General features: G+C 38.2%; 1 protein-coding gene across 9 annotated transcripts in view; it reads left to right on the forward strand.

Moving 5' to 3' along the window:
- The window catches only part of LOC132399784 (cadherin-4-like), a 689,576-nt gene that overhangs the window by 634,382 nt on the left and 42,280 nt on the right, over positions 1-12,914 (forward strand). For all 9 annotated transcript variants that reach the window (XM_059980521.1, XM_059980522.1, XM_059980527.1 and 6 more), the window contains 3 exons: positions 2,423-2,676; positions 9,620-9,762; positions 10,566-10,799. In XM_059980521.1, the coding sequence (XP_059836504.1) occupies positions 2,423-2,676; positions 9,620-9,762; positions 10,566-10,799 (631 nt within the window). The remainder of the gene's footprint in view (positions 1-2,422; positions 2,677-9,619; positions 9,763-10,565; positions 10,800-12,914) is intronic.

Below are 12,914 nucleotides of genomic sequence, written 5' to 3' on the forward strand. Positions count from 1 at the left end.
CTCTAATGACTCCCTTTATTAGTGCACTCATCCTGTGAACACATTCTGAGTGCCAAGAACAGTTTTAAACATGGTCATTTTAAAACCAACTGTATTTAATTAATTTAAATACAGAGATGTGGAAAAGTTAATTATCAGGCTTGAATAAGAAGAGGGAGAGATTTAAAAAATATAGTTTACACACACACACAATTTGTGTGCCTTAGGAAGGTGGCATGCATCATTAAGGATCCCCACCAGCCAGGAAATTCCCTTTCCACACTGTTACCATCAGAAAGAAGTGATTCAGGAACAGCTTCTGCCCCTCTGCCATCCAATTCCTAAATGGACATTGAACCCATGAACACTACCTCACTACTTTTTTGTTTCTGTTAATTTCCACTGCTTATTTTAACTATTTAATAAACATATATATACTTAATGTCACAGTTTTTTTCCTCTGTATTTATCATGTATTTCATTGAACTGCTACTGTAAGGTTAACAGATTTCAGACATATGCCAGTGATGTTAAATCTGATTCTGAGTTTGCTCTATCAAAGGGAGATTATGTTTCTTTATTCAAATTTTGCATCAGCTTCTGTATGTAAAGTAAATGACTTTGTTCGACAACTTTATTTCATTAATTTATCTGAAACTCACATTTTACCTTGCATTAGAACTACTTCAAAATAAGTCTTAAATGAATTTTGGTTTAAATGAACCTATGATAATATGTGTCAAAATAAACTTTGCAATTACTAGTTATGCTATTTTATGTTAATTTGAAACATCTATTATTTCCACATGAACTAAAAAACAAAATGTGCATAGCTACATTTCATGGGTTCTTTCAGAGTAAAATTAGAACATTGGTTATAATGACTGAGTTGCTAATAGCTACTAAAATAATAAGCTGCAACACTAAGTTCCTTTGTGCTCACCTGATTTTTAACCTCAAACATAGAAAAATGGATCATTTTATTGAATGAGATTGAATACAAAATTGTACAAATTGAGGGCAGATCAGCTAGATCAGAAACATGGTGGCAATTGATTTTCTTTCACCTGTGTGTTAAGAGTCACTATTGACGACACTCACAAAAGACTGCAGATAATCAAGTTATTCTTTGGTGCCATTTGCAGAATTTCATCGCCAATTAGAAGGGTAAACAATGACAGCTGAAAGAAGGATTTACTTTTCTTTTCTGGAACAAAACTGTATTTTTTCATAACAAGCATTCTTGTGATATGCTGTATTATGATATAGCGTGCGGCCCTATTCAGTATTCTGTCTTCATTATTGCAATTACCTCTATTCCCCCCCCTCGAACACAGGTAACTCCAAATCCTAAAACAAGAATTGACTATGATAGCACTTGAATTCTGAACTTTGTGCTGCGAATAATAAGAATTGCAAATATTGATATTGAAATAATGGCTATCTTTTTACAATTGAGGCTTAATCATCCCAACTCTAAACTCAAGGAAAATTACATTGCTTATCAAATAGGCATTGCGCCATTCACTGGGGTGCTTTCTTCAGTTACCTGATGAGGTAACCATACCCCTTGGTGTCATCAGGTGGTGCCCAACCTTCATAGAGTGTTTTGACTCTTAACCACTACACTCTCCAGTTGGCGAGTCAGCAGTGGTGGCCAAGTCACAGTCCCTCTGATCCTGACATCCAGATCAACTCCTCTCACCTGCTCTACGTCCAGCAAGAGGCTCTTTCTGCTTCCTCCCCCATCCAGTGAGCTGCTTGGTTCTTGCTCTTTTCATCAAGGCCCAGTGCAGACAGCAGCCTTCATGCTGACCTTGCTGGGAACCTTCTACAGCAGATCTCCACAGGGAATAGCCACGTCTGCCATAATTTGTCCCTGCACTCCTGGACTAAGGATTGGTATTTCAGGGCCTTCGTCTCGTGAACCTCCTTGTATCCTTCCTCTCAAGCTACTATGAGTTCCACCAGGATGATTTTCTTGTCTTTGGTGGACCACAGTATGATGTCTCGTTGGAATGTGGTTAGCACCACCTCCGGGAACTGTAGCTTCCTCCCCACACCAATCCTTATCTCCTATTATTTGGCAGTTTAGAGCAGATTGGATTTAGGCCTCTTTAATTTTACCAGCATGGCCCTCTCCTTGATGAAAATGACTGTCCTGATTGCCTCTCTGCCAGCTGGTGTCTTTTTACACCTCTCCCACTCCAGTGTGTTAGCAAGGGATACAGGACCTTGTCTTGATGCTACCTATACTGTCCTCGTATTAAAGCTGTTTTGCATCCTGCCATTGAACCCCACGGACCACAAGGCTTGCAGTTAGGCACTGTTAATTTGCTCAATCTTCCTGCTGTATGGAATTTGATTTTGTTTACTCCCCAGAGCAGAAATGATGCTGAGAATTAGATATATAGTCAAACCCACTGAATTTTGTGTTTTTCAGCCAGTGGATTATGAAATAAACAGAGCCTTTGTACTGACTGTGGTGGTAATGAATCAAGCTCCACTGGCAGCCGGAATACAGTCCTCACTCCAGAGTACAGCAACGGTTGCAATCTCTGTCACGGATGTCAACGAGGCGCCCTTTTTCATTCCCAATCCCAAACTAGTCAGGCAGGAGGAGGAGATGCCTGTGGGCACACTGCTCACAACATTTGCAGCTCAGGATCCTGATCGTTTTATGCAGCAGGTGATACGGTAAGAAAACCAACCATAAAAATTAATTTCATTTTTCATTCCATCACTGTCCTAAAAAAAAAGACATTTTAGCTTTTGGCAATATTGTAAAGTAATTGATAATAAATTTGCATTTCATAGAAATAATAATTAGGAGGGGTGTACCACTGAGTCACTATCTAAATTATATGTATTGCTTAAATTTTAGCAGTGAGATATTCAGCCTCAGTCAGACAGCAGTGTTGTTGTACATTGGTTCTGAAATTCACTTTTATTAATTTTTTGCTGAAAGCAAATTTCAGAGCAAGTGACTGTCGTTGAAACAATATGGTCATCTCAAAAGCATTTTGGCAAATTAAAATATTTCTCCAGTTGTTTGGCAAGTCATTTTGTCAGGCATAGGGAAAGCGCAGAGAATTATTTGCTGCTTCCAGTTGCCTGAAACCAAAAGACCGTATGTCATAGGAGCAGAATTAGGCCATTTGGCCCATCGAGTTTGCTCCACCATTTCATCATGGCTGATCCATTTCCTTATCAACTCCATTTTTCTGCCTTCTCCCCGTAACCTTTCACACCCTCACTGATCAAGAACCTATCAATCTCTGCCTTAAGTACAAGTAATGAAGTAAGTTATGAATTCCACAGACTTACCACCATCTGCCTAAAGAAATTCCCCTTCGTCTCCATTCTAAATGGACATACATCTAGTCTGATGCTGGGACCTCTGGTCTTCGACTCCCCGGAATAGGATACATCTTCTCTATTGTCCACTCTATCAAAGCTGTTCAACATTCAATAACTTTTAATGAGATTCCCACCTCATTCTTCTAAATTCCAGCAAGTATAAGCTCAGAGATATCAATCTCTCCTCATATGATAAACTTTTTGTTCCAGGAATCATTCTCCTGAAACTCCTTTCAACCCTCTCCAACGTTTGCACATTATTTCTTAAATATGGGACCAAAAGCTGCTCACCATAGTCCAAGTGAGGCATGACCAGTGCCTTATAAAGATTCAGCATTGCATTCTTGCTTTGGGGTTCTAGTCCTCTGGAAATGAATGTCAACATTGAATTTGCCTTCCTCACCTGACTCAATCTGCAAATTAACCTTCAAGTAATCCTGCCCAAGGACTCCCAAATCCCTTTGTATGTCTGAATTTTGAATTTCTTGCTGTTCAGAGAATGGTCTACGCTTTAATTCCTTTGACCAAGGTGAATGACCGTACACTTCCTGACAATGTATTCCATTTCCCATTTCTTTTCCCATTCTCCTAATCTGTCCAAGTCCCTCTGCAGCCTTCCTGCTTCCTCAACACCACCTGCCCCTCGACCTATCTTTGTATCATCTGCAAACTTTGCCACAAAGCCATCAATTCTGTCATCCAAATCGTTGACATACAGCATCAATAGAAGTGGTCCCAACATCAACCCCTGTGGAATACCACTAGACACTGACAGCCAATCAGAAAATGCTCCATTTATTCCTAATCTATGCCTCTTGCCAATCAGCCAATGTTCTATCTATGCTAGTATCTTTCCTGTAATATGATGAGCTCTTACCTTGTAAAACAGCCTCATGTGCAGTACCTTGTTAAAGGCCTTCTGATAATTCATGTACACAACATCCATCAATTCTCCCTTATCTACCCTGCTTGTTATTTAGACAATAGGTGCAGAAGTAGACCATTCGGCCCCTCGAGTCTGCACCGCCATTCTGAGATCATGGCTGATCAATGAATTCCAATGGATTTGTCAAGCAAGATTTTCCCTTAAGGAAACTATGCTGACTTTGGCCTTTATTACCATGTGCCTCCAAGTACCCCTAAAGTAGATTTTAAACAACTGAATCCAACATCTTCCTAACCACTGAGGTCAGGCTAACAAACCTGTAATTTCCTTTCTTTTGCCTTCCTTCCTTCTTGAAGAGTGGAATGACATTAGCAATTTTCCAGTACTCCAGAGCCATTCCATAATCTAGTGATTCTTGAAAGATGGTTAGTAATGACTGCACAGTCTCATCAGCTACCCCCTTCAGAAGCCTGGGGTGTAGTCCATCTGGTCCAGGTGACTTATCAACCTTAAGACCTTTCAGTTTCCAAGCACCTTCTTTCGGCAACTACACTCACTTCTGCCCTCTGACACTCCTGAACTTACCATGTACTGCTCCTCTCTTCCACAGCGAAGGCTGATGCAAAATACTTATTCGATTCATCTGTCATTTCTTTGTCCTCCGTTACCACCTGTCCAGCTTAATTTCCCAGTGGTCCAATATCTACTCTTGACCGTCTTTTACTCTTTATATGTGTGAAAAAACCTTCCAGTATCCTTCTTGATATTGTTGGCTAGCTTACTTTGATATTTCATCCACGCCCCCATTATGGCCTTTAAGCCCTTCAAGAAAGATGGGAACAGGAGAACCAAAAAATGGTGTTTTCCATGAAGTGTACGGTATTATAAATGCAAAACATTGAAAAGTCAATATGTGTGCAGATTCCAATAAAAAAAGACCCCTGTCAGTCTGCAAGAGTTACCTTAAGCTTCTGAAGTCACCAATTCTACAACACAGAAACACATTAATCAGCCCACCCCACCCCATATGTGCTGATACTATAGTAAATTCCTATCCCTTTCTATGTCCTATTCTTTACATTTCCTTTTGTAATTAATTCATTTTAAAATTGCTCTCCTCACAAGTGCTTGGGGCTGTGGAGGTGTGGAGTAATGTGGCAGAAGAGTTGATTATTAATTTCCATTGATCCTCTAGTCAAGAGGGCCTACGTTGTGAGCTCCAACTACAATTTAGAACATTCTCAACCCATCTAAATTTTGAATTTTGTAACACATTCCTGTTTCCAGATTACTAACTAGTGGTTTAAGATTATTCCCAATAGCAACTGACAGCCCTGTTTTAGTCTATTGTGTACTATTTCATACCACAATACATTTGCACTCTATTCGTGTCAACACATTGCTAAGTAATTTTAAATTATTTTTAGATACAATTTAATATTGGTTTGGGTCCTAAGCATGGGGAATAGCACCCGTTAATTAGTTCAAGGCACCTGAAACTGTTGTGACGGCAGCAACATATAATATGCAGAGTTACTCACACAAAGGTGTATCTAAATCATTTGTAAAAATGGAAAGCTGAGTAGCAATTGAAAAAAAAACAATAATAAGGAAGAGAAATGAAAAGGGTGATATTGAGGTATAATTTAAGTAGTTAGACTATGGGAGTGTTTTTTTGGGTGTGAAGATAGAAAGGTTTGGGAAATAAGTTCCAGAGGCTTATAGTATAAGTACTGATAGATGATGTGTATGTTGTTGAGAATGTCAGTATTTATTTTTCATTTCATGATGCCCTTGAATTGTGGAGACATTAGGAGTTAATTGCATTGATGGTTCTAAATCACATATGAGCCATCTTTGGTAAGGATGAGAGATCTCCTCCTCTGAAGGACTAGATGTTTTATTTTTCCACGTGCTTACCTGCTAAGATCAGCTTTTTAAAGAAACATAATTATTAATATTCAAATTCACCAGATGGCATGGTAAGAGTAAGAACTCCAGTATGTGGATCATTGGCCCAGTCTTCTGGCTGGTCATCCAGTAGCATAACCACTGTGCAATAATTAAGTACAATACATTGATTATGTATAGGAGTTGAATCAACAGTGAAGGTCCTGGATCTTAATTGAAGTTGGTTCATGTCAAATTTCAATAATATTTGCTCCTTAAGCTTCCCAGATTCTCACTAACTTGGTTGTTTTTTAAAGCACACAGTACTTTGCTGATTGAATAATGCAACTTGCTCTTGAAGCTTATGATTGCTGGAATAAAAGCACAGAAAATGTCAATTTTACAGCTGAAATCACTCCCTGAACTTTGTAATAGCAATTTTTGCAGCTAATATCCTGAATGAAAAATCTGTAGGATGCGGTTGAATTGGTTCAACATGCTTTGAAAACTTATTCATTTCAAATGTGAAATTTGGCAAGTATACAGCCTTGACAAGTATAAAAATGAATTCAATGTTCAGAAAATGCTGGCTGTTGTAATGTTGGACCAATTCCTTAAAGTTTCTGAGACTGAGTGCATTTTTGGAACATCCATCATTAAAAAAGATATTTGGTATGTTTTGTTTGTGACATTGAGGCTTTATACCAGAAACCTGTTGAACTTAATACATATAATGGTTAAGACTTATTTACTATTTTTTACGTTTGGTTTAAGATCTGTAGTTAAACAAGAGTGGCTCCTTTTTACACAATCTCAATCTACATATTACAAAAAACACCAGAAAAGTGTTTTATATCTGAAAATACACAGCATGTTTGTATCTAATAGGAGAAATGAACAGAGTAACATTTGGAATTGAGATCCCAATAGATATGCTACACATATCCATTAACAAACAATAGAAAATCTGCTGATACTGGAAATCCAGAGCAGCACACATAAAATACTTAGGGAACTCGGCAGGCCAGGCAGTATCTAGGAAAAGTGTGCTGTCGACATTTCAGGCCAAAACCCTTTAGCAGCATTTCCTGAAACATCCACTGTACTCTTTACTGGATGCTCCTTTGCCTGCTGAGTTGCTCCAGCATTTTATATATCAATTAAGTTGTATTCTAGTCCAGGATTTAAAATTCTGCTGCAAGTTTGTTTGCAAATAGTTTTAAGTTGATCTACTATGGTACTAGCACAGTCGCGCAAAAGGAGCCCCCCCCCAAAAAAAAATTGCGAAGAAACCTAAATGTACGTGTAGATTTTCAAATCTGATAGCATTTATTCTGAGGAGATTAGGTGTTGGCAAAGGGGATGCTTAGAACTGATTTATTACAGTAATTAGTTTTTTTATTTATAACCTATGCCTGTTTTGTTCCATTTGTGTGTTACATTCTATTTGGATGAAATGCATTCATCCTTAAACAGATATGCTGGAAAGCATGATTAGAGTAACCAATAAATTAATTCAACTTGAAAGCAGTAAGACTTTCATTAAAACATAAATGTTTACAACATTGGTTCATGACCATGGATGAGCCCATCTGTCTGTTTGAGTATTCCTTCTCTGCACAATGTATTATCTTTCATCTATATTTATTTTCTTTTATTGCTTTTAATGTTTAATGATCCCAAATGTGTTTCTTCCAATGGCTGTATTGATTACCATATAAACTCCTCTCGTTTCCAGTCTCAGTTGCAAACTCCTGTAATTTCTCAGACATCTATTTCTTTATGGCTCTGGTTATTGCTCTTTTATGTTCAATTGTTAAGAGATACAATTTGAGCACAAGTCAGCTAGTGCCTGGCAAAGAGATTCTTCCAGTGAAATAGCCACTTGAGGGATAATTTTGAATTGCAGATGAGAAGCCATAGGGATGAATGGGGCCACAGACCTAGAAGCTATGCTGAAAAATTTGATTCATTTTTATTTAATAGCTGAGCGTTGATAACAACACACCTAGTCACCCATAACAGTCAACTCAAAGGCTCTGAACTTACTGAATGTTGAAAAACCTGAGCTGCTCAATCTAGCTGAAAATAAGTTGCAGGGCTTGAGAAAAGTGGGGGAGAAATAGATAGATTAAAGACCACAATGACCATCTTCCTTCATCCACTAGGACCCACAAAGGTGAATTTTTACATGTAAACTATCAGACATGCTGAATATCTGACAGATTCTGCTGATTCCATGTTTCCATGTTTAGACTGCAATCAGTTATTGGGGATAGAGTGTTTGTCCAATAACCAACCTGACACTTCATCATTTTATTGAAATACTCAAAAGGGGAGATTTATCATCAATAATTCCATTGATTCTACTAATGTTACAAGGGCAAAAACAATCAGAATAATGGCACAAATGTTCTTCATAAATTAAATGTCATATATAAGTGAATATTAGGGTGAAAAAATGTCAAGAAATGAATATGCATATTGAGGGAACACTGCAAAGGTTGTTCTTTTGAGTGTCCATGGCTCTATATAGACTGCAAACTTTTCAGGACAGGATTAGGATCAAGAGAAACCAGACAGTGCACAACTGGAGGTCTCAGCACACCTGAGCCTGGATTTTACTGTTCTATTTGTCTGGCTTACCTTTCCAGCTTCATTTTCTGTCTTACATAGCCCAAATTTCCAGCCTCAGTCCCATTTCACTAATTTTGATCCCAATGTCAATCATGTTGTGATATAGATGATATGACACACTGAATCTCTTCTATTTGTTCTGCAAGTTAGCGTAGTCTGGCTTTTCAATTTTCCTGCCTTCATAAAATATTACTTTTCTTCAGCTTATTTAAATTCACCACCAGTATCATTCATTATGCAGGTTCAGCTGCAGGCCAGTCAAATTTTCCAAATTGATCTCACTAACATCTGGTGATCAGTTTAAGACATTGCCTTAAATTAGTCAAGCAACAGCCTAGCACAGTCCTAGCCTTTGAATCATGTCTAATAGCCGACACGCCAAATATGTTTCTTCCAATGGCAATATTGTTTAGGATTGTGGCTAGCCTACCATAATTTACTCCCATTGGCAAGGCAAATGGGGTAGATGTGAGAGATTTTAGTGTTGGCTCTAGACTTCATGAAATTCACATCAAAAAATGAGCAAGGATGGACCTATTGAAATCTCTCATCTGATGGATTGTTCTTAGTTGAACAGCACTCGATGAAGCACTGAAGGTAGCAAGAGCAGAGAATCTACTTGGTGGAAATCTCCAATCTCTATCAGCAAGAGCGGGTGGTGTGGAAATTTTTGAATGTTTCATGTAGAAGAATCATATTTGCAACTAGATGAATGAGGCTAATGATAAAAGTGTCTTGTTTATAGCAGGCTTTTCGCATGTGACTTTGTTGTCAATAAAGCTGTTTCATTTGTGCTCAGATAAATGGGCCTGTAGCTTTCCTATCTGCTGGTTAAAATCTGTATTAATAGTTACTGCCTTTTTTTAGATATTCTGAATTGTCAGATCCTGCAAACTGGCTGAACATTAATACCACAACTGGTCAGATCACAACTACAGCCATCCTGGATAGAGAATCCATCTATGTAAAAAATAATATTTATGAAGCAACATTCCTGGCAGCTGACAATGGTAGGTCTTGACATCCTTCTGGTTATAATGCAATGTATAGCTTATCAGTATCTTGTCTGTCTGTCTTTTCAGTCAAGTAACTTTAGTTCTCTTCTATCTCAAACCATAGAAGTGCTGGGATGTAATATGCTAACTATAATGTGCTTGCAGGATTTCCCTCAGGTCAGTTATTTCCTAGAAAGTCATGAGTGAGTGAAATTGACTGGCCATTTATTTTATTACTCTTTTTTTTCTTAACTGATCATTGAAATTGTATCATAGCCTTCTATTCTTCTGCCAATGGCATTCTAAAGAAACACTAGAAGTTTCACTGAGTTTGGGACAATGCCTCTTTAAATTAAGGGTGGATAGACCTGATGTTCAAGTTTGGAATCTAACTGAGGTGCGAAGGTCGAAATCACATAAAGCAAACTGGAGGGGACTTGTTCACCAAGCAGTTTCGTTTGGTCGTGTTCTAGTCCTTTTACACCAAGACCGTAGCAATGTGAAGTTATGTAACACAGTTGTAGTATAATTACAATATTAATGCAAAATGTCCCAGTCAGCATCTGAGATAAAAATGTTTTCATGAGAACATGATAAATAGAGTCTTAAACAAAACTTAAAGTTGTCTGTATTGCTTTCCTTTTATTTATGATGCTTGACCTATTTGCAGTCACCACACATCCATCCATGCTCAGAGACCAACTTCCATATAAAATTTATTCTAGCAATGGAGCTCAGGCTAGAATACTTGTGACAAAGCCTGGTGAATCAACATCTCCAAATAAAAAAAAAATTAATGGTTGTTTGTCTTCATTCAGGCAATCCTGCAGCAAGTGGAACTGGCACCATTCAGATTTATCTTATTGATGTTAATGATAACGCACCAGAGCTGATTCCCAAAGAGACCCAAATCTGTGAAAAGCCAAATCCAAATGCAATAAACATTACAGCAGGGGATGCTGACAGAGATCCAAATACGGACCCATTTGTGTTTGAACTGTCTAATAGACCACCAGGTGTCAAGCGGAACTGGACAATTACACGATTAAACGGTAAGCTGTAGGCCTGGAGATTTTTGATTAACTCCGATACTGAATATCACACTCCAGATCAAAGTAAAGGTAAACGCAATAGGATTAAAATTCATGGTCAAAGTAGAAGTTAAAATAAGCGTAGTGTTTTTACAATATTATTGTAACAATATTTCTTTATTAATGCAATCTTCCGCTCTCATGCTTCTCATCATAGCTCCCTGGGAGTGATGTATTTTAGAAGTTTTTCTTACTTTGTGTGTGAAAGTGCAGTCTTATGCCTCAATACCAAGGGCAGCACAGTGGCACAACTGGCTGAGCAGCTGTCTTGTAACTCTAGTAACCCAGGTTCAATCCTGACCTCTGCTGTTTGAGCTGGCAGAATTCCCCATTGAACCAGTTTCACCTCACCTCCCAAAGGTTTGTATTTGTATGTGAGTGGGAGAATCTAGAAGGGGTTGATGGGAATGTGGGGAGAATAAAAGAGAAGGGACATAGGATGTTTGCTTGATGTCAATTATGGACTCAGTGGTCTGCAGGGCCTGCTCTGTGAGTCTTTGACTCATCCGTAGACTGACTTCCTGCCAAGGGTCACTCTCACAGATTGAAAATCTATGGAGGTAAAGTAATGATAGCATCGGGATAAAATTCTAAAAACATAAAGAACTATCCTAACATTCCAGAGATGAACTTCAAAACACTACTATAGCAGACAGGGAATTTACAGTGAAACTCTATTATGGTTCTGTTTATTGCCTAGCCTAAACCCAAGAATTTCCTATCCAACATCATAGGAGGGGCTGCAACTGTAGCAACTCAGGATGGAGACTCACGTCAACATCCTTAAGGGGATCTGGGGATGTGTGCCACCTTTCTAGTGACACAGGAATCTCATAAATCAATACAACTGTGCACCAGTGTAGCCCACTGTGTGCTCAGGAATGTGAGGAGCTTTGCTGAAAAACGGTTTATATCCAGCGCCACAGGCACAAGACCACTTCTTTTCCATGATTCCTAGACTCTGTGCGTGCGTGCATGCGTGCATGCGTGTGTGTGTGTGTGTGTGTGTGTGTGTGTTTTTCTCTCTCCACAGATGCTGCCTGAACTGCTAAGTCTTTGTTTTAGTTTATTGAACATTGACAGCTAGGCTACCTCCATCGTGAGATAAATTGCTTATGTGATAATGTTCTATTGGCCTAATTCGCACACCTGTAGTATACATGGATAGCTTAGAGAGTGAACATAATTCAAAAAATGTTGAGCTACATATGAGCATAACACTAATGTTAAATTTTCTTGAAGAGAAGGTGAGTCATTTGTGAGTTTATAAGATTGTTCTAAATTCCTCTATACATAGTAAATAACAGAAATCTTGCTTCATGCTCATTCCTTCGATTAAATTCCTTGATCTTAATCTCAAGGCAGTGGCAATCACTGTGTCATCATTTGTGGGTTTTTTTGGTTCTTACATACTGCAAAATTAACCAGTCATTATGGGTTAAGTTGCTTTGATCCTGAAAGACTACTTTCCCAACTAAGTAGTACAATTAATACAATTTAGTGGAGGAGAATACATATGTTACCTTCAAATGTAATGACTCTTACATGTTACATTGAATGCAATCAGTGTCTTCAACCTGAAACAGTTTCTGAAAAATTAAACTCTCAGAAATTACCCTGTGAGATTACTGAAGTGTAAAAGAGGATGATAGAAGTGCAGAGGAAGGAAAAGACTCCTGATGTACACAACTCGGCTACAAGACCGGTTTTGTGTCAAGAACATTATTCCGAGAAATTAGTTAAATAAAGCTAATGGAAACAGGAAGATTTGATAGCTTGCCTTTTATAGAAGGGAAATAGAACTGAGGAACAAGTCACTCAGCAAGGACAATGGAACAAATATTTCAGTAATTGTTAAAAGGACTGGATGAGTTCTATAATCCACGTGGGGAAAGTTTCCTCAAATAGGCGCAATTTTTGTCAGTATTAGCATTCAAAAGTTTCAACAGTCTACAGCAGATGCAATTTTATTGGCTCTTCTTCAACCCTGGAATATTTGGGCAGTAAAGAAGCATACATCAGGATGTTCTTCATTGACTACAGTTCTTCATTCAGTTCTATCATTGCCTCAAAACT

The sequence above is a fragment of the Hypanus sabinus genome, chromosome 9 (assembly GCF_030144855.1).
Source record: "Hypanus sabinus isolate sHypSab1 chromosome 9, sHypSab1.hap1, whole genome shotgun sequence".
NCBI lineage: Eukaryota > Metazoa > Chordata > Chondrichthyes > Myliobatiformes > Dasyatidae > Hypanus > Hypanus sabinus.